Raw genomic sequence first — 21522 nt, 5'->3', positions numbered from 1 at the left:
CGCAGGCGCAGAAGATGCGATCAAATCCGACACAGGTCCTCATGACGCGGCGGCACAGACAGCTGGATAAGAGCTCAGGTAGGTGGGCGGGGGGTTCCGAGTGGCATCCTTTGACACAATGTTATTTATAAATGTGATTTATAGTGCTACTTAGGTGATTTGAGGTCCTTTCCTCCCTCTCCTCCTGCATGTTTTGCTGCCCTGACAGCAGGTTGTGATTGTTTCAGCCTCACAATCTGCACAGTGGCGATCAGCGGATTTTATCCTGAAGACAGGCTTTATGACAAACAGCTGCATGTGCCAGTGGTTGTGTTTTCTCGAATGCATTGGATTTAGGCTATTCAATAATAATGCTTGCATAATGAATCAAAACACACATCGTCTCCTATGATGGTATTACACCACAACCTCCGCATCACTGCATGTCCGTGTGTCAGTCTATGGTGTCAACCGTTCTTATTATACATCCATGGTGTCAACACACTGAGGAGGAGTGGCTGAGCCCGACTATGAGCCTAGCAACGCATGGCATAAGTGTGATGGAGATATGACTATGAGGCAGTGTTTGTTTGTTTGTTTGTTTGTTTGTTTGTTTGTGTCTGCGATGTATTTTCCTCATAGAGTCTGTTTACATTTTGGTTGCTGAGCCAATCTCTGTGGAACTGCTTCGGTCAGACAGATGAAAAACGGCCATCTTTTTAATGGAGCAATTTTTTTTTTGTTGGTGTATAGTATACAATAATAATTTAGCTCTCATCCACCTCTGAGTTGTCTTGCAAACAAGAACCATGCACCGACAGCATAATTTCTTATTTTGCCGGAGTTAATAGAATAATAACTAAATCAACCTGTTAGCAGGACCCCGGGGCAACATTCTGCTATTGAGCCTATATTGTGGTCATTTCATTTTAGTGAGCAGTGGGTGTAAACACAGAGCTCCTTGCGTCCCCTGCAGGGTTCACATTAATCCATGTGTTATGCAAACTTCTTAACCACTGCAATTTATTAATAACCAACAATCATTTGAGTTGTAGTGAATCTTGAAGATTCTTTTGAGGCCTATGTTAAGGACTATAACAACATAACCCAACACTGTTTAAGAGTTGGTTCGGATTTGACATAATTCAACAAACCATACAAAACCCATAGGCCTATTTCACCACCACATACCTAACATATATCAGGATTGTGCAGGGTCTTTGACTATGAAATAATGTACCTTGATCAATAATGGAAACCTGTGACTTAGAAAAGGGATCATTTCCGATCCAAAGATCAGGATCATTCAGATAGAAATGTGAATCTGTTTATCAAACTAGTAGTAAGATGCAAAAAGGGTATGGAACATGAGTTTGAAATAATTTATCATGACATTTATTTGTTGCTGGGTTAGGGTGAGGGTTGAGGCTAGGGTTTGGGTTAGGGTTAGTGAATATTAAGAATCTCAATAGAGATATTGAAGACATGTATTAACTTAAACCCACCAATATCTAGCAGGTGCTTATTGACAAATCGACCTAGTATCGATTTTGTATCTGACTGTGAGGTAACTTTAGAGATAACTTCTGTTGACCCTGGATGTTTGCATCTGGCCAACAGTTTAACCTTAAGTTTATCTTGCATTATTTATCATGTGACAACTTGTAGTTATTCATTATCTTACCATGTGTTTATAAAGGGCCAACCTATGAATAAATATAGTCATTCTTTTGTGGCTGTCTTTTCTGTTCCATCCCAAACAACTTCCTGTGTGCAGCAGTTTCCAGATAAAAATGGCAGTGGAGAAGCGTCTGGCATTCTCTATTGTGCAGTTCCTACGAGATCAAACACATCAGGGCGCTTTGAATTCTGATGAGCAGGAGAGCCTCGAAGGTATAGGCCAACTCGCTGTGCATCTACACTTCACAAATATAGGACAACATGCTTCTGTCTTGTTCATTTCAGCAGATTAATGCTTTCATCTCACTATCCTTATAAAGCGAGAATAAAAGATAAAGAATCACACTAGACTGGGAATTAGGGCATGGTGTTCAGTACTTGTGGTGGTGTGTTTCATATGAACAGATAGAAACATGTCTCACTCTGAATGAGCAGCCAAGCTCTGACTCACCATCTCACCAGAAAAATACTGTGAAGACCAATTGTTTGGCTGGCAACTTAAAATCTCACAAATGTTATTTATCTGGTCAACATCTTTCTGTGAATGCAGTTGCCATACAGTGTTTGGAGACGACCTTTAAGATCGGCTCCAGTGACTCCCACCTCGCTGTGCCACAGCCTCTGACAGACATATTCCTCAACTCCCTGCTTAAGGTGGGTGATGCACCATCCATGCTTTAACATATGAAGGAGGTACGATATTTCATCATTATGTATGGCACATACAAACTCAAAGTCAACACTATAAGCCTTTCTTATGGCAGACATATATTGTCAATATAACTGTTACTACATCTTTATTTAAGGAGTGCCTGTGCATGCTGGCTCACTGCCATTAGGTAATGGCCAGCATATAGAAATCCAATCCAATACAATGAGTTACACCTGCTTTCCCTCCTGTTAAGGTCAAAATCTCCATTATAATAAATGTATTTTTGTTTACAATTCAGTCACTGTTCACTTAGAAGTAATGACTCTTTTATTTGACATTTACTTAGAATGACAATATTACCATACCAGAGACCTCCCCATCTCCAGAAGACATTGAAAGAGCGGAGCAACTTAAAAATGAAGGTAAAGTCAAACGTTAATTGTTACTATAACTCAACTAAAACTTAGCATTCCTCTGTAGCCTTCCTGGTAGCACCATAAAGTGCTTGTGCTCTGTTAAACACAAATCATACAGAAGAGGTTACTAGGTAACTAGAACATAAATATAGAGACAGTATGCCTATAAATGAAATTCTGATGATATCCATGACAACATTGAGACCTTTACCATGAATATATCTTAATGTTGATATCACGTTCATCCCAATATGAATTATTATTTGTACATCAATTGTTGATACATTTGCATCATTTATTTAAAAAAGCCATGACAAAAAGTAAAACTATGATGCATCTATTATAACTTTGGCAAAAAATGCTAAACAACATATTTTTTTCCAACCCTAACCCCTACCCATTTTATTTTCAGGGAACAATCACATGAAAGAAGAGAACTACAGATGTGCAGTGGAGTGCTACACAAAGTCCATTGACCTGGACCTGAGAAACGCTGTGTACTACTGCAACAGGTCTTTACAACTGCAAGCAACAGGATTTACTGTCAATGTTCTCCACCTAACTTGTACTGGTTTACATATTATATACTACAGCACACAAGCACATTTGAACAGGAGAACTAAATTGTTGATTAAATCCCTTCCTTGTGTTATGTATGTATAACACACAGTTATAAAGTTAAGCATGGGGTCTGAATGTAACCCTCTGCAGGGCGGCGGCTCACAGTAAACTGGGAAACTACACAGAGGCAACTGGTGACTGCGAGAGAGCCATTGGGATTGATCCTACCTACAGCAAAGCGTACGGGAGGATGGGGTGAGTTTCATGTTAGGCGTTTTTAAAACAAGGATTTTTCTGTCTCAATGATATTTCAAGGTCTGAGAAAATGCGGTCTGTGTCTTTATTTTGTGGCTGCAGTCTGGCTCTGACAGCCATGAACAAGTATCCAGAGGCAATCTCCTTCTTCAAGAAAGCTTTGGTATTAGATCCAGATAATGATACCTATAAATCCAACCTGAAGATAGCGGAGCAGAAGCAGAAAGAAGCAAGCAGCCCAGTGAGTAAAAGCAAGCTGTCTTTACCTCATTTTATTATGTAACATTAGTTATATCCCATCAAAGCTCACATACATATCCGAGCCATGTTTATTTTGACCTTTTGAATGTGTGCCACAGATAGCTGCTGGATTGGGTTTCGACATGGCTAGTTTAATCAACAACCCTGCCTTCATCAGCATGGTGAGTCTGAATGTATGCACTGCACATAAAGCCTGAGAGGTTAGCGCTGTTTAGCAAACATTTGTCCTGGAGACAGGTGTTGTCTGCTTGTTTTGTCTCTGTGAAGGTTAGACCAGATTCTTTTATCCTAATTAGCCCCATGAGTGACAGTTAGCCCATTAATCAACCAGATTATTGTGGAGGGGAAAGCACAGTGCCTGGGTTTCTGACAGTGCGGACTCGTTAAACGATGACACAAGGGAACGTCTGCCAGGACAAGAACGCTTCTTCAAGCATACCAGAGTTTACTGCAGCAACAATGACAACATACATCTAAATCATCTGTCCGTATACAGCTGGACCGCACGAGATAATCAGAAATGAATCGTCCTTTTAATACATCTATGAAAAACTTGATTTCTGTCCACAGGCTGCAAGCGTGATGCAGAACCAACAAGTGCAACAGCTGTGAGTGTCAGAATGAATTGTTGCCTTCAGAGTAAAGTGCAGAAGAAGCATGATTTGACTCCCTGTCTCTGTGTCTCTGGGGGTCAGTATGTCAGGAATGATGTCTAATGCAGTCGGGGGTCCTGCAGCAGGAGTCGGGGGACTGTCGGACATCTCCAGTTTGATTGAAGCGTAAGTACATAGAAATAGATGAAAATACTTTTGCTTGTTTATTATTAACTGTCGAGAGTTTTGAATGAGTTCAACATATTTAAATATAAGACATTAAAGTAGTTATTCAAAATGTTACAGTCTGTACGACAAATATAAAACCACAGGAATCCATTTGAATGGTTCCAGTCTAGTCTAACTATCTACTGGCAACATGTTTACATTTGTGGTACAATCCTGAGAGTGATATAGATCTTCTCATCTAACTCTTGACAATAAAACATTTTTGAACATTTCTGAAACAATGTCATATGAATATCTGATTCCAACGGGGCATGCTGCCCACTGACGCTCAAAGCCAGTTTGTGGTGTACTTTTCTGCAGCATCAAGTGAAATTTGATGCAGGAGCAATGCACCTCAACAAGCATTTTTCAAAACTACCTTATACACGTTGGTGGAGGCTAAAACAGAATGTAATAACTCCCTAAATTGAGGTGACATTTTCAGACCACAAACCCCTTAGATATTGAGAAGCAGTGGCTCTGTTTATAGTACTTTTTCCCACGTAGCCCAGCGTCAGAATACTTTTACTTATGTCAACAAGGTGAGGAAATAAGGCTTCTATCAAAAAGGAATTTCTTCTACTGCATATTAAAAACTAAGATATTTCTCATCTTGCTTTTTGTAAGCTATTGTTTTAAACACAGTTCTCTGGTTGGTCTGTCAGGGGTCAACAGTTTGCGCAGCAGATCCAGCAGCAGAACCCCGAGCTGATCGAGCAGCTGAGGAACCACATCCGGAGCCGCTCGTTCAGCGGCAGCGCGGAGGAGCACTCCTGATCTGATAAGGTCTTTATACTTTTAAACCAAATCTTAGCTGCCCGTATATAAATATATATATCATTAACATGTATTCTTTTTATATTCCAGTCTCACATTTTTTTTCCAAGGAAGGGCAACCATATGGCGCGATTACAATCTCTACACCCATTTCTTGAAATCAAATCCCCGGCACAGCTGGAACGAAGAGACAAGGATCGGGTTGAAGGCACTTTACTGTGAATAAAAACTCTGAGGCGGAGAGAGGTGAAGACCTAGAGACTGGACCATCAAATTAAGCATCCTACACATGAAGGGCAAAACACATTTGAAAGACTTAATCATAAAAAGAGCCAAGAAGCTTGCTTTTACATCCTGCTGAAATTGTGTTTTATATGTGCTGAAAATACTGCCCGCTTCATGTTATGAGTTAGGGATCATTCTGTTTATTCATGATACTTAGAGAGTAGGGAGGACTGCAGGAAACATTCAGCGTTTGTTCATAGAAAAACACACCAGGTTTATATTGCATCCAGTTCAATATTATTTTTGTAGACAGCATAGGCTCTACTTGTGTATTGAAAACACGTTGGACTCACATCACTGCTTTTCAACGAGTACTACTTAACTGTTGATTAAGACAACAATGTAATTGTATAGCAGTGTTTGCAGCCTGCATTATGTTGTTATTGCACTTTAGCAAAGAATAAATATACCCCCTTTAAGCATATTTAATTGTTCATTAACTAGAGTACTAAGATTGATCATTTTGCATGCTCTTAAATCTGGTATTTGAGATCAGATGCTTTATGGAAACAAATAGGTATGCTAGGGCAGCACAATGTTTTGTCCAAAACATGTGAATAAATGTCTTGAAATTCAGCAACGTGTCACACTCGTGCTTTTTTGTGATTGTTATACACTCACCGGCCTCTTTATTAGGTAGGCTACACCTTGCCAGTACCGGCTTCAGAACTGCTTTGATTCTTCGTGGCATAGAACAAGGTGCTGGAAACATTCCTCAGAGACTTTGGTCCATATTGAGATGATAGCATCACCCAGTTGCTGCAGATTTGTTGGCTGCACATCCATGATGCAAATCTCCCATTCCACCACATCCCAAAGGTGCTCTGTAGGATTTAGATCTGCAGACTGTGGAGGCCATTAGAGTACGGTGAACTCATTGTCCTGTTCAAGAAACCAGTTGGAGATGATTTGAGCTTTGTGACATGGCGTGTTATCCTGCTGGAAGTAGCATCAGAAGATGTGTACAATGTGGTCATAAAGGGATGGACATGGTCAGCAACAATACTCAGGTAGGCTGTGGTGCTAAGGGGCCCAAAGCATGGCAAGAAAATATCCCCCACACCATTACATCTCCACCCCCAGCCTGAACCGTTGATACAAGGCAGGATGGATCCATGCTCTCATGTTGTTGGGCCAAAACCCTGCTGTCCGAATGTCGCAGCACAAATCGAGACTCATCAGGCGGGAATTTTTTTTCCAATCTTCTTTAGTCCAGTTTGGTGAGCCTGTGTGAATATTAACCTCAGTTTCCTGTTCTTAGCTGACAGGATTTCTCCCATAGAACTGCCGCTCACTGGATGTTTTCTCTTTTTTCAGACCATTCTCTGTAAACCCTAGAGAACCGGCAGTGGCTCAGTCAGTAGGGGCTTGGACTGTGAGACGTAGGGTCGCCGGTTCAAGTCCCAGACCTAAATATGGAGTGTGGACTTCTACTTGGAGAGGTCCCAGTTCACCTCCTGCCCTGCCGTGGTGCCCTTGAGCAAGGCACCGGACATCCCCCTTCCCCACTCACTCCCATTGCTCCCCGGGCACTGTACAATAGCTGCCCACTGCTCCTAGTACTAGACTCCTGGTACTAGGATGGGTTAAAAGCAGAGAACACATTTCACTGTGTGCTGTGTGCTCTGCATGTGTGCCCATTAAAGAGGGTTTCATCCCTCTCTATTCTAGAAGGTTGTGTGTGAAAATCCTAGATCAGCAGTTTCTGAAATATTCAGACCAGCCCATCTGGCACTGACAACCATGCCATGTTCAAAGTCACTTAAATCACCTTTCTTCCCCGTTCTGATGCTCTGTCTGAACTTCACCAGGTCGTCTTCACCATCTCTCCATGCCTAAATGTAGGCTATTGAGTTGCTGCCATGTGATTGGCTGATGAGATATTTCCATTAACTAGCAGTTGAATAGGTGTACCTAATAAAGTGGCCAGCGAGTGTATTATTACTTGTGTTAAATCTTTACATAGCGGGTTATTACGGTGGCCGACAGGGGCGAAGTTTACAACGGCCCAAAACACTTCCATTAGCAGAACGCTTTCCAGCACAATGCTAATATAAAAACACACATTTGCCAAACCAAATGCAGATGAAGAAACATCTCCACCAACTTGACAACACATTGCAGCATTTAGAAAACAATCACCAACATTCGCACCATTTACAAAAAGCGTTGCATAAACAAAGCATTGCAAATACAAAACGCTGCAAGAAGATAAAAAAACCACGGAAACGGAGAAACTAAAAAGTGATGCACACAGCTGGGACCGCAGCACGTGTTGACAGTCACTGCGCATGTTTCGTCAAGTTGCGTTCCTCATTCGTTTCTTGGCCCTTGCAGTGCGTTTGTATCGGCCGTAGTAAATGCATTAAAAAATATACCTGACCTCCAGAGAATCCTACCACCAACAAGTTTTTTGTAAAATGTCTTAAAAGTAATATCTTGGTCAATTTACTTAATGTCTTTGTCACCTTAGTATGTGTGGCAAATATGTGGTTTGAAATGTCCAAAAATCCCTATAACACACATTTTTAAGAAAATATGCTCAGTGCAGTCAACAAAGGTTCCATAGAAAGCCATAGGAAATCAAAGATCAGAGATTTTATTAACATTTATGCACATCATTAATTTCAAAGAAAGTGATTTATATTATACACAATTCATTTTAAAATACAGTAATATCCCATCAGGTTGCATAAAGAGTGAAATGTGAGCTTCATGTGCAGAATCCCAAGGTTGGTCCATTCATATCTAAAATGCAAAAAAAGCCAAATAAAATGTTCTAGCACTCATTGTTCGTGTATGGGCAGACCACACACACTTGTGCAATGTCATCGTATTCGTAGGTCCTCTTCAGAAATGTGTCTGTAAGTCTCAATCCGGAAATGCTCTGAAACAAAAGACGTAAAGATTATAAGAACAGCAAGAACAGCACGAGGATATGAAGCAACACTTTTCCTAAAGGTTTGGATCGTACCTGCAGACCCTGGACGGAGGAGAGGAGGATGAGGGGCAGAGAGAGGAAGGCTCCAGGACTGAGCTTCCCCAGCTGTCGCCCTGACACCCCGCACCAGTGGATCGACCGGGTGTTCATCATCTCCAGCTCCAGGTCCATCGTTCTTTCACTGCAACATGAGAATGCTGTTGGGTCATGTCTTGTTTTCTCAATTATTGTTTCATATGTTGGGCCGGGGGATTTTTACCTGCAGTTGGTGATTTTACAGATAATGTCAAAAGGTTCTTCAAGGTTGACGGTGTCAGGAATCATCTCTAAAGACAGTCTGATGTCTCCATACCCTGGAGCCTGGAGAACACAGATAGAAGCATTACAGAAATAAAGATAATACAAATTAAAAGATATTACAATAAATCATTCCTTTCTCCTGTGTTGATGACCTAATAAAGATGACCAACGTTTTTTCCCCAGGATAATCTTTCAATGCTTCTTAAATAAAAAATTCATTTGCGAAAAAAATTGTTTTGTTGTTGTAATACTCAATTCAGCCACAAGAGGCTGGCGGTTACCCCACTACTCCATGTTCTACAAAGTATCAAACACATTCATGTTTTCACTTGAAACATGATCTTTATGAAAATGATTGAAATGTAAGTAACTAAGAAAGATTTGAACCCTAACCTACTAAAATAACCCAGAAGAGGTTCTTTTTTAAATCAGACTTAAAGAATGGATGCCATATTTTTTCACTGGATGTTCTGAATGTTGGTAATAGTGGACATTAAATAAAAGAATCCTAATACCATTCTTTGCAGCTGACTGGTCTGTAGCCTCCCTCTCTCCCCGAGGTTGGTCTTCCACACGATGTCCAGCTTCCCGATCACCGTCACTCCCTTGATGACTCCAGCTTTCTCTGCATACTCCGGCTTTGGTTTCAGGCAGTACAGGTACTGCCGCGTGTCCATGGGCTGCAGGTAAGACATTTTCCCAAATGTGGACTCTCTGGAAGTTAAAAGATGGGGTTGAGATTTGAGTGTAAAAAGCTGATGTGGTATACCTTAACAAGAAGGAATATACATGTAAAGCTGATTTTACCCTTCATCCCCCCCTGCCACCGTGTTGAGCTCGGTGACGTTGTACATCATGGAGGGCTCCAGGGAGACCTTCTCCATGAACATGGGAGAGGTGGTGATGTTCTGGATCTGAGCCTCCAGGAACACTTCATCTGTCTGCAGCGGAGAAGCTTCCAGTCACTTACTCATATGTGTTGCTCACCATCAAGCACAAAAACGTTTTCTCCAAGGTGAACTGAGCAACATGTACACTATTATTGGGTATTAAAAGGGTTTGTGGAAATCCTACTGTGCTAAAGGACAGGTCCACGTCTGTTCATGTCTCATTCACACACCCATATGTTCATTTCAACAGTTGTCCTTTTCCTCCTGTACATAATGATATAAATAAAACGATGCCTTCGTAGTCTATATAGTTATACAAAACTGTATCTCCCCTCTGGGATTAATACAAGTTGATCTTAAAACAAGTGTGCAAAGTTATTCATATAATATGACATTTGCTCTTGTTTTACTATCCCTCTGTTGCAGCTTGGCAGGAATAATAAGGGTAAAGATGTTAACTATACTATGACTATACTAAAATACCCACATGATTGAACTCAGATGACTGAAGCCTGATATCAGTGTCAAAGTGACAAAAAAGGAATGGTTTTAGTCCATTGGAATTAAAAAAAGAGTATGAACAGGAGGAATGACTATATACTTTAACTCTTTGAATGTACACATGAGCATGTGAGCAATGTTTTAAGACAACATGTGAACATATCCTTTGAACTACTTTAAGTGTTGTGAGAGTCATAATTAATCACATTTATTTTGACCGAACTAACATTAAACATATAAACATTAATAACATACATGTAATTGTATGATGTTTGCTCAGTGTACCTTTGAGGACATTGTTAGTGCAGTGCTGAGCAGCGTGAGTACAGTAGGGGTTGCACAACCAGAGTTTCACCAATCCACAGGTCATAAAGAGGTCTCTCAAACATCAACTACTTTCATGTTTTTAACTAATAATCAGATTATTCGAGGAATAAACAACTGTTATGCTCTTTAGTCACATTTGTTGTGGAAAAGTTTAATGAATGACCAATTAAAAAATATGATAAATATATACCTAAATTAAAGTAAATGTCCCTTTTATCTAATTTCAATATGAAAATGCATTTCATATTATTTAAAAAAAAGAAAAGAAAGGTAAGATACTTACCTAAAATGATATGACCTGAACTGTTTAAAGTACATCTAAGATAATTGGCTCTGGTGTTTGAACAGGATTGTGGGCAACTAGTTGATGCTTTGGAAAAGTATCACTCAGTGGTCCAAACAACGCTCACATTTTGAGTGCAACCTCTACTATACAGTAAGATACAATGAGAGGGAAGCAGAGATTAGTTCATGGCTTTGCAATCCATAACATAGGAAATGAATCATAGCCTGTTCTGAGTGAGGTTAATGTTAAACCACAGAGCGTAGCCTCTGCTCCATGCACAGCCATTCCAAAACAAACCTGAAACCTCACGATCTATTACAAATAATCAGATGTACTTGCTTCATTAACTCAAAAATTGTAAAAGAAAAGAAAGAAGGACATTTTGTAATCCCTGACTGTAACAACTCAATCGGCCTGTTGCTTTACACCTTTAACCCAGCAATACAACAATTAATATCAAGATTCAAAGAATTTCGACACCCTCATTACCGTCTGCGATGTTATCTTGATAAATAGAAAATAAGAACAATCATCATCATCATTTCCCCAATGATTATACACTGTGTAATCAGAGCAATCCCCGCCCACCACAATTGAACACCACAAACTTCAATTCAAAGTCCAAGCCCTGTGTAGGATGAGTTTGCAAGAAAGCATAAGCTACCAAAGAAAGGGCAAAAGAACAAGAATGGAAAGTTCATGTCAAGGTTTAATGTGTCTACAATCTAGAAGGGCTTTTATCATTTTTAGATGACTTTCCATTCTTCCACTTTGCACCTTTCTATTGGCTGCAGAAAGTGTGCTGCACCAAAAGAGGTTTAGAGAAAGCTAATGTTCAGCGATGAGAACAGAGGGAACATTTACCACAGAACTGAGGTCACTCTAATGGAGAAAATAAAATACAAGACATAAGAAACAAATGAAGTTACATGCCAAAGATGATGACAATGAATAATAGCACACCGCTAATATAAAAAGCTACTGTATGAGAATGAGAAAAATGAAAATGCTTGTTGTCTCTGTGAGGAAAACGCTTGATCTCCAGCTCTTCAAACATTACACAATTATCTTTTTTACATTTCTGGAGGTACAAGGGTTTTCCAGGAGACATTCTTATACTAGATGCCTCCATTAGCATATAGCAATGATCCTTGCTAAAAATGAAATATGATATGAAGCATGTTGTATTTGCGACAGCTGTCATACAGCACAGTTCTTCTATTTGTAGAATGGTAACAGATATACTCAGCGTGTTGACAGGAGCTCTACATGTTATGCTGTGCTGGTATTTGAAAGCGGCTAACTTACCTCTGCATTGTAGAACTTTGTCTTCACATCCAGCGGCTTCAAAACCTGATTGAGAATAGATTGCAAACTGAATGCTGTCGTTTTCTCACACTGTAACTCCATTCGGCAGAACAATAATCAATATCTGTGGGAAAAGGACTAATCAGACTGGAAATATAACGCTAAAGAAGGGAAGAAGTTTGAACTCTGACACTGGAAATATGTCTTAAGGAAGGGAATGGCGTTTGGAGAGTTACTTCACAAACTGAGAGACTGCAGGACACTAAATCCACAGTGAGGATGGTAATTGCATTCGCCCTGTTGTTGGCCTGTGACATTTCTCAGGTCTCCTCCAAGCTTACACAGAGTTTTCCAAAGGCTGTCAGCTAATGAGAGCGCTCAAATATAACTCACCTGGAATTTGAAGAACTTCCGAAAATAGAGCTTTTCCCCGTACTGAGTGGTGTAGCTGACGGCGCAAACTAAGCTGGGAATAGGAAGAGAGGAAAGAAACGCTTAGAAGAGAGAGACCTATGTTAGATGATTGAAGGTGCAAAGGAGGGTACATACTGAAAAACTCACATATGAGTTCCAATTTCTTTAACTTCATGGTGGATAACATCATCTATGCAGGATTCAGGTTGGAGTTCTGCCACGGCAGAGTTTGAGGCGGAGAGGTTGAGCCTCTGTGAGCTGGTCTGTAGATCAGCCTGCAGGAGGGGACATCACAGGTGGGTCAAACAGGAGGAGTGTCAGGTGGAATAAAAAAAACGTGTTGGAGATCTACTTTTACAGTACCTTCACAAGAATGTCCTTCACTACTTGGATGCTGTCATTGTGCACACTTATGTAACTGGAGAAGGTCTCACCCAGGAAAATATTTCTGTGTAATGCAGAGAGGTGGAAAGGTCAGATCTTTTAACTTCAAAACAAAAGTTAAACAGGAAGTGTTGACAGTTGATCAGCATTTATTACCCAAAGTTCTGCGGTAATGTGAGCATCTCTCCCAGCATTAAAGCCTCCGCTCCTTTGATGGTGGACGGGTCCTCCCTCATGAGCTGATCAAACAGATCCCCTACGGAGGGAAGAACACACAGTGTGTATATAGCCTCTGTTGATGAATATCGCTAAACATCATTATCCCTGGGCCAGAGAGAAGCAATTTAGCCAACAAACAAATAGGACTAGGAATTTGGTCAAAATGCAATATGGACAATTGCAATATCTCAATCACAGTAAGCACAGTATTATTTAAAGGGTAAACGTGTGTTTAAATATCTGATGGAAGTATTGTAGCGCTGCAGAGAGGTCCCGACCTACAAACAACTTAATAAACACCCTTTCTACAAAAGACAAACAATGATGATGATGATGATGATGAATGATACTGTGAAGAAACATTTCAAAAATAATGACTCGCTCTAATATCACAGAACAAACCACAATTGTAATATAAGTCCAAAAAGTTATTTCTTTTTTATTAGGCCGGTGAAAAAAACGTGTGCACACTTATTAGAAGGATAGATGGATAGAGATAGGTAGGTACGTTATTGATCCCAAATTGGCAAATGACTTTGTTGCAGCAGCAATGTATTCAGGCGTTAAAATGTTAAAATCTTTAAAGGTGGACTTAAACCACAAATGATACTCAAAATAAAATGTTCTTGATCATTTAGATTTCCACAATATGACAGTAGCAGAAAACATATACATATGGTAATATATGTTTTTTACAGTTGTGTAAGTAGCAGTTGTGCCTAAATGATAGCAATTACTTATAAATCGCACCAGATGATTTTTTAAAGATTTTAAATTGAGTTTGATTCAAGGGACAAGTCATACCTAGTGTAACGTCCGAGGTGTTAAGGCTTCAAGAATACTTCTGTGTAACAAAAACTCAGGAACTTAGTACTTTTTGGAGCGTCACAGATAGCGCCTCCGTTTATTTATCGTCGAGTCACACCACACTCTTCTCTACCACTCCAGGACAGACTGTGCATGCTCACAACACATGACCTCTCAACCCAATGCTTACATGCGTCCCTCCTTACTGAAAGAAATGTCCCCATTTCTACACACATGGTGAGAACACAACAAAACATAAAAAAAACAATACAACCACGAAAACCCCCCAAAACATAACAAAACTACACAATACCCTGCAGAATAATACATTCTCGACCCTCTGCTTCGCGTCGGGCCGAACCACGCCCCTTAGCTGTGATATAATGAGCATATACCACGGCCTGTCGTGAGCTATTGCTTAAATATTCTGTCATACTTCAGAATCAGATCAGAATCAGAAACGGGTTTATTGCCAGGTAGGTTCACACGTACGAGGAATTTGACTTGATGTCATGGTGCATGAATGTGACCTAAAGATATGTGAAGTTGGTCACAATATTACACACACCTGTACTGGATGCAACATCCACATATTTATGTTATTTGTGTATTCATATGCAAGTGGTTGCAAATGTATCAATAAAATAAACTTGAATGTGTTTCAATGAGCTGCCAAAATCACAGTGCGTCCAAACCTGTCTGTTTGTGGACTGTGTACAAAGATAAGATGTAGACACAGCTCTGACACAGTAAGGTTTTTTAAGGGATATATTATACAGTATATATGTTCTTATAAAGGTTTGAGTATTCTGTGCACGGCAGGGAGGATCACAGAGAGAAACACAGCACCTCTGAAGATCAGGTTTCAAACAGTCTGAGCCTGAAGGGGTGATATTTGGTTCAAATGTCACATAGATCTTACGCTGTTCAAACTGACTCATTAACATGACTACTACAACAACTCAAGGTTCAAGGTTCAAGGTTCAAGGTTCTTTATTGTCAAACTGACATAGCTACAGAGTAATTATGTAGTTGAACATCTTATGTCACAGGCTTCTCCAACAATGCAACATAATAACATAATAACAATACAGATAGCAAGAGCAATACAAAAAGAAAAATAGTTATAAAATAAAGTGATGATGTGGAATAGTGCAGTACGAGTCTATATACAAGTTATTGGAATGATATATATATATTAGGTATTAGATACATAATACTGAGTAGCAGATGAATGTTTGAAGTTGTTTCAACAGTTCAATTGTTTAACAGTCTCACTGCCCGCGGGAAGCTAATACTAACTAATACTATTTCTACTATTGCTTCAAAAATAAGAGCATCAGAACGAGTCTGCAGATAGTGCAGGAGGTAAAGGTGCTGCATGATAGCAAAGAGTCAAATAGATTGATGTTCCTAATGTCATATTCAACTAATTTATCTTGGTGAACTTGTGACCTAAGATGAGTCATCACTTAATTTCTACTCTTGTATAAATAGCGACCCCCTTAGAAGGGTCATAATCATGATTTATGCTGTGTCATGACTTCAGTTACCAGCTAAAACATTTCTCCTTGCTGTAATGAATCAGAGTGGAAATAAGCAGTGACGCTCTCAGGATGCCTGCCATCTAAATTTGGGAGAAAGTTCTGAGAGTGTAAATCTATAATAGTGATGGTTTCCATGATAGAGAGGAGGTCGTGTGGCTCGGGTCAGTTTGGCGACACGTGAAGCAACACACACGCCGAAGTGATCCCGACCTCCTGCTGGATCCACTCCTCATAGCCTACGTGTACTATACGTACAAATAGTCATCCTGATAGTCAATAGCACAGTTGTATTATGTTTTGTCTATTCTGTACTCAAGTCCAGAGAGAGGTTTTTTCTATTTGTTCCTTGTCTTTGCTTAAGGACACTGAAATATCAACCACAACAAAGGAAAAGTAGGAAATTCACTGTAATATAAAAATCAATAGATCAACAGTGATCCTCATCCAAGGAAGCGATAAAAACCCCTTAGTTAATGCAGGTATCATACCTCCTGTTGCCTTTAAATCAGGGGTGTCGAACTCAAGGCCCAGGGGCCAATTCCGGCCCGTGACTTCATTTTCTGTGGCCCCACAAGAGCTTGCAAAGAATATAATATGTTTATTATACGGTTACAGGCCGATTTACAGAAGCACGTTGCCCATAAACTACATGTCCCACAATGCATCTCAAATTTTACATTTTTCTCAGAATTTGCCTTTTTTTCCTTCAAAATATGCCTTTTTTCTTAGTAGCTGCCTTTTTCTTAGAATTTGCCTTTTTTTCAAAATGTTACTTTTTTTTCAAAATGTCACTTCCTTTTTTTTCCAGAATTTGGCTTTTCTTTTTAAATCATTTTGTGACATTCTTACTGAAGAGACTTGCAATTATTTGCCCTAGACTTCTGCTTTCAGACGTAGTTAATTATGAAGTTATTACCCTATCCGAAAATAATCCAGTGCAGAGGCAATAATGTAATATAATACGTTATTTTATAAATATTAAATATTTATATATGTATTTTTATATAGTCTTAAAGTTACAACCGGCCCTTTGAATGCAACCATAATGTTAATGTGGCCCGCGATGAAATTGAGTTTGACACCCCTGCTTTAAATGGTGGTACCACACAAATAAGCCTGTTATAATTTGCCCTCTTCTGCTATAGATCTGTTAAATGGAGAATTAAATTAGAATTATTGTGTGTCTCTGAAGCTACTCAGGCTTACCTGGCAGGTCTCGATCTTCACATGTCACGGGCAGGTTTGTGAAGAGTGTTGGTTTTGTTAATCGCATCACTGTAAAGTAAAGGGACATCGGTTAGTGATTAGACATATTTCGCTCTTATTTGAAAGTAATCTCTACCACTCAGATGAACATATCCTGGTGAAAGTACTAATCGTAGGGTAATAATAGGCAATTGTTCTATTATAATACTGTCTTTGGCTGTAAAGCATAGAATAACAATTGTTGCACAATTTAGCTTGGACATGGTTTGTTTTCTAGGGAATTCACTCATTCATCAGATAACATTATTGCACTTAGCTAAATTAGCTAACAAAAACGTCATAGCTGGTAATATGGCATAACTCTTGCTCTAATACATTGCTACAGAGTGTATTTCAATCTCAGCAATGAGGTCCAATAGCAACAAACACTTCACTAGTTAAACATACACCTGTCATTGACTACATGGATTGCATGCTATCTGTAAAAGTGTTACTGTATCAGCTAGCGCTATTAGCAGCTGATAGCAACAACAAATGAAAACCAGGCATTGAACTGGGATATTTATGTCCGCTTTTTACCTATAAAACAACGTCTAGACTCTTTATCTTTAGGATGTTGTAAGAAGCTTAAAATACCTTTTAAGGCGAGGAGGTGTTCCTGTTTCGCTTGACTTACATCCATTTTGACAGAGTGAATTGTCTTTTCGGGAAGAAGTTAGCTCCTATGCTAGCTGGTGAACTTTGACCTTACAGGAAGCGGCTTTCCTTGCTCGTCTTTTAGTTTGGGAGAACCTCGAGATGAAATGCTGCCTCTAGCAGTCAGGGACGGTAACTACAACAACATATACTTTTTAATAATTATACTATTATAAAATATATAATGAAATAAATATAATCGTTTTAATTACATTTCGTATTTAAATGTTATTTTCATTTTATTGATATGATGTGTTCCAAGGAATGCTATTTGATAGTATATTTTCCATAATGCAACCTTTGGCATGAAAAAAGTAGACACTGTATTATCCATTCTTTCACATTATTATTTTCTATTGATATTTCTCTACATCTCTCTCATTTTACACATGCTGTATCACATTAGGCAAGTGCACACAGTTTATTTATAAATTACAACATATAAATTGAGCTTGGCAGCAGCAATGTAAACAGCATGGACTTAATTGCTTTTGTTCGCCTTTTTTCTCATCACTCAAAATGTAAGTAATAAGTATATTTACACAGAGAAGTGACAACAGTGATGAGCTCAGAGTTTAGGATATGACAGCATGTCAAACTGAAAAAAGTGCTGCTAAATGTAAAAAATGCAACTGTCATTTTTACTGGCTTTGTGTCTCGATGTGAAGTTAGGTTCTTTTGTTGGTTCCTTTTGGGACTCTTTGTTGCCTGTGTTTTGTTTTTATGTTAACCTTAACTTCTGGCTCATGTTTTTATTGTCTTATTGTATCTTATTTTTTTACTTTTTCATTATGAAGCACTGTGAACTTTATTTCTGTGAAAAGTGCTATAATAAATAAACGTATTGTACTTTATTCTGCTGCTCTCCACTGACCTCTAGTGGTAAGATCCTGTATTACACCAGTCTTTAACAACAACTTTAACAAGTGACTTATATTATTTATACCGAAAAAATCCAATCCCTACAAAATCACACTGATAAGACTATTTAATGATTAAACTATATACTTATTATTTATTTTATAACATATACATAAGTTACATCAGATACAATAAAAGTGCAGAAAGCTCTGTCTTGGGTTGATTATATATCTTATCAACCCAATACTATTCATTTAAAAAGATTTGGTTTGATTTAACACCCTATGTAACTAAAAAATGATTCACAATTGAAGTGTAATCATTAGCTACCAACATGCTGGATCACATGCATTGTTTTTTAAGGTGTCATCAATGACTTTCTTTTTTTTCAACACAACCATGTGGAAGATAGAGAACTCTAAGCATGTCATCTAATTTAGCAGCCCTTCAGTCTGAATAAAGCCTCCACTGTTCAGCAACTATCGGCAGATCTGGACTCAAGCAGATGATCAGAGGGGGCCGGTCACGCAAGGAGAGTGACACTCACTGAATGTTTAACCTCATTTTACTCTGAAATGATACATGGAAAAGCAGGAGGACTGTGAAGCTGAGCAGACATTTTGTTGGAGGCATCAAGAATATAATTCCATAAATCATTCAGGTGTTTATTGTTTATTTTAATTATCAAATGAATTCAGACCTACTTATGACAAATGCATTATTCTTCTTAAGCAGAGAATAATAAACGCATGAACAAAGTGTGAATCTACACATCATAAACCAGCACAGTAACTGGAGCACTCAGCACCATGTTGTGTATGATTTTTTTGCCACAGATATTCATATCATTTTCATCCTCCACGAAGGCAGAGAGGAAGTTGTCAGATTCCCAGGGCACTTCCTCTGTCCGAGAGGCCAGGACCCGGGTGCAGACCACGTTTTTCCTGAAGAGGAACCTTTTGTCTTTAGGAAGCCCCGCAGAATCAGAGGTGATGAAGGCGTCCATCTCACAGAGCTCCTTTGTGATGAACAGTCGGATGTTTCTACCGCTGAGGTTGCTCATCTTGCATGGAGAGTTGATAAGATTTCCCATTTTGTTCTGTGTGATGTGACTGATGTGATTGGTCAGGGCTGCACGTCTGGCTTGAAGCTGTAATGTCAACATATCACTAATATTGTTCATAGGCATGATTCAAACAAGAGGACATATAACATGTGTTATAATTCAAAAGGATATCCCAGCCCAGATTATACACTTTTTCTGAAAAGTAGTTAAATACTGGTATCACTTAATTATCACTATCTTTTTTTGGATTACTTAAATATTATTATGAGCATGTGACATTTTATTATTTTACAACCACCCTCTCCAGCATTCGATACATTTATACTGTGTTATATTGTGTTTTGTAGGTACAACACAATTATCTGTTTTACAAATTATACAAGAACAGCATTCTTCCTGTGTTTTGATGGAAAAGAAGCATGACAATTCCTTGGTTTTGTTCACGTTTGATGCATAAAAAAACATATATATATATATACTGAAAATCAATGAAAATGAAAAGACATTGGCTACAATGTTGCCATTTAAAAAAAAAGTTAATGAATCTTTTAGTTTAGTTTGAGTCATTCAAACTGACATGCCAAGACATTATATCTTCTGCTTTTCTCTACATGTGCATACAAAAAACACACTCACTGAAAGAAATGTAACACAGATCAAATGACGAATGATAATAAACCTATTATTTGAGTATGTCTAGCTTCTATAAAACACAAGGACATCTTACCTGCTGCTGAAGGCACTGCTCTGTGACCGTCCTCCTGACCTGAGCACAGTGTGTCTTATGATAAAGTCTGATAATATGCAAACCACTGTTAGCACAGCGAGTGTGAGGCAATATATTATATGCACCTGCTTCAAAGAGCAGGGCCACTTTAGTGTCTTTTACACCTACTGTAGCATCTCCTTTGTTTGCAACCCACACTTAATATTACAATTCAACATCCTTAATCAAAGAAGGGTTATTGGTTTGTGGGTATTTCCCCCTCAGTTTTTAGGATCAACTGTATTTCCAGTAACCTGTCCTGAAGGCGATTAAAGGACATGGCTGGTGTTATGTTAGTCCCTCTTTTAACACTTTCTGACTTTCTTGCCCTTTCTTGGGCATTCAACCCCAAGCCCATTCTGCCTACAGAAGACCAACATCTCTCAAACAAGGCAACAAATACATAGTTTCAATAAAACAAATTGTTTTCTTAAACAACTGGGCATTTGACCTTTAAGCAAGCATAACTCTAGCAGGAGTAGTGCATTTGTTGGGGACTATTTTTTGTTGCGGATTAATACACAATTTGTGTTTTAGTGAGATTTTCTGACAGCTGGACAGTGTGTGTGGGATCATTTAGAGTTGAGATCAAATGAGTATATCGTTTTTGGACAAGAATTGTCAAATACAGGTATAAGATACATTGGGGGTGCCAACCAACCAGTTACATTTGTATAAGAAGTGAAGAAGCTTCAGCACTCAATAAGAACAAAGGTAAGCTTTCCAAAAGCTTTTCCTTCTTTGTAATTGAGGTACATGTTTAGATAGAGCAGAGCTGTAACTTGCTCGATTGTTTGCATATTCAAAGTAAGATGAGGGAGCTGCAGTAAAGATAAGAGTGTTACTGTTGGGTTCATGCTGCCTTCCAGCACTCTTCCTCAGCACAATGAGGCCGTGGCTGCTGCTGGTGTCCCTGCTTGTCTCTGACCTGAGTCCCCTTGGAGACGGGGACTGGATCATGAATCACTACAGTGGGAGTTTATGCAGTAAACTGCTTCAGAAGACTCCCCTGGGACCTGAGATACTCCAGACTCAAACTGAACATGGATGTACACACAGCAACTGTGTGTATGTTGCTGTGCAGCACAAACAGAGGAGCCCCCCCTCTAAACGGGCACACACCGTCCATGCTGATCATGGAGGACGTTTGTCACATAAGGAATTTAAAGGAACAATCCATATCATTCATATTCCAGCACTGGTAGGCTTATTTCTATCATAATTCATGCGAATCACAAGAAAATACATAGCTACATCTGTACTTACTAAAATAATGACTTTTCCCCTTTGTTACTTCCCCTGTGAATATACTGAAT

At 39.1% G+C, this 21522-nt stretch overlaps 2 protein-coding genes across 2 annotated transcripts; one reads left to right on the top strand and one right to left on the bottom strand.

Moving 5' to 3' along the window:
- The first annotated feature begins 26 nt into the window (after positions 1–26).
- sgtb (small glutamine-rich tetratricopeptide repeat (TPR)-containing, beta) lies at positions 27–6263 on the top strand. Its single transcript, XM_034123499.1, has 12 exons — positions 27–78; positions 1757–1872; positions 2210–2313; positions 2658–2733; positions 3140–3239; positions 3439–3543; positions 3646–3784; positions 3903–3965; positions 4375–4412; positions 4500–4583; positions 5291–5411; positions 5493–6263. The coding sequence occupies exons 2-11, from the start codon at positions 1773–1775 to the stop codon at positions 5400–5402; spliced, it is 921 nt and encodes a 306-aa protein (XP_033979390.1). The 5' UTR covers positions 27–78; positions 1757–1772; the 3' UTR covers positions 5403–5411; positions 5493–6263.
- Positions 6264–8265: 2002 nt separating this feature from the next.
- On the bottom strand, positions 8266–17596 carry trappc13 (trafficking protein particle complex 13). Its single transcript, XM_034123487.1, has 13 exons — positions 17454–17596; positions 16818–16886; positions 13195–13294; positions 13018–13102; positions 12802–12929; positions 12634–12706; positions 12241–12285; positions 11797–11814; positions 9736–9869; positions 9444–9642; positions 8888–8988; positions 8662–8809; positions 8266–8574 (listed from the first exon to the last, which is right to left on the bottom strand). Exons 1-13 carry the CDS (start codon positions 17497–17499, stop codon positions 8467–8469), a joined length of 1254 nt encoding a protein of 417 aa, XP_033979378.1. The 5' UTR covers positions 17500–17596; the 3' UTR covers positions 8266–8466.
- Positions 17597–21522: the final 3926 nt, after the last annotated feature.

Source organism: Trematomus bernacchii, unplaced genomic scaffold, assembly GCF_902827165.1.
Source record: "Trematomus bernacchii unplaced genomic scaffold, fTreBer1.1, whole genome shotgun sequence".
Lineage (NCBI taxonomy): Eukaryota > Metazoa > Chordata > Actinopteri > Perciformes > Nototheniidae > Trematomus > Trematomus bernacchii.
Note: the sequence above shows the minus strand (reverse complement) of the source record. Positions and strands in the feature narration are given on the sequence as shown.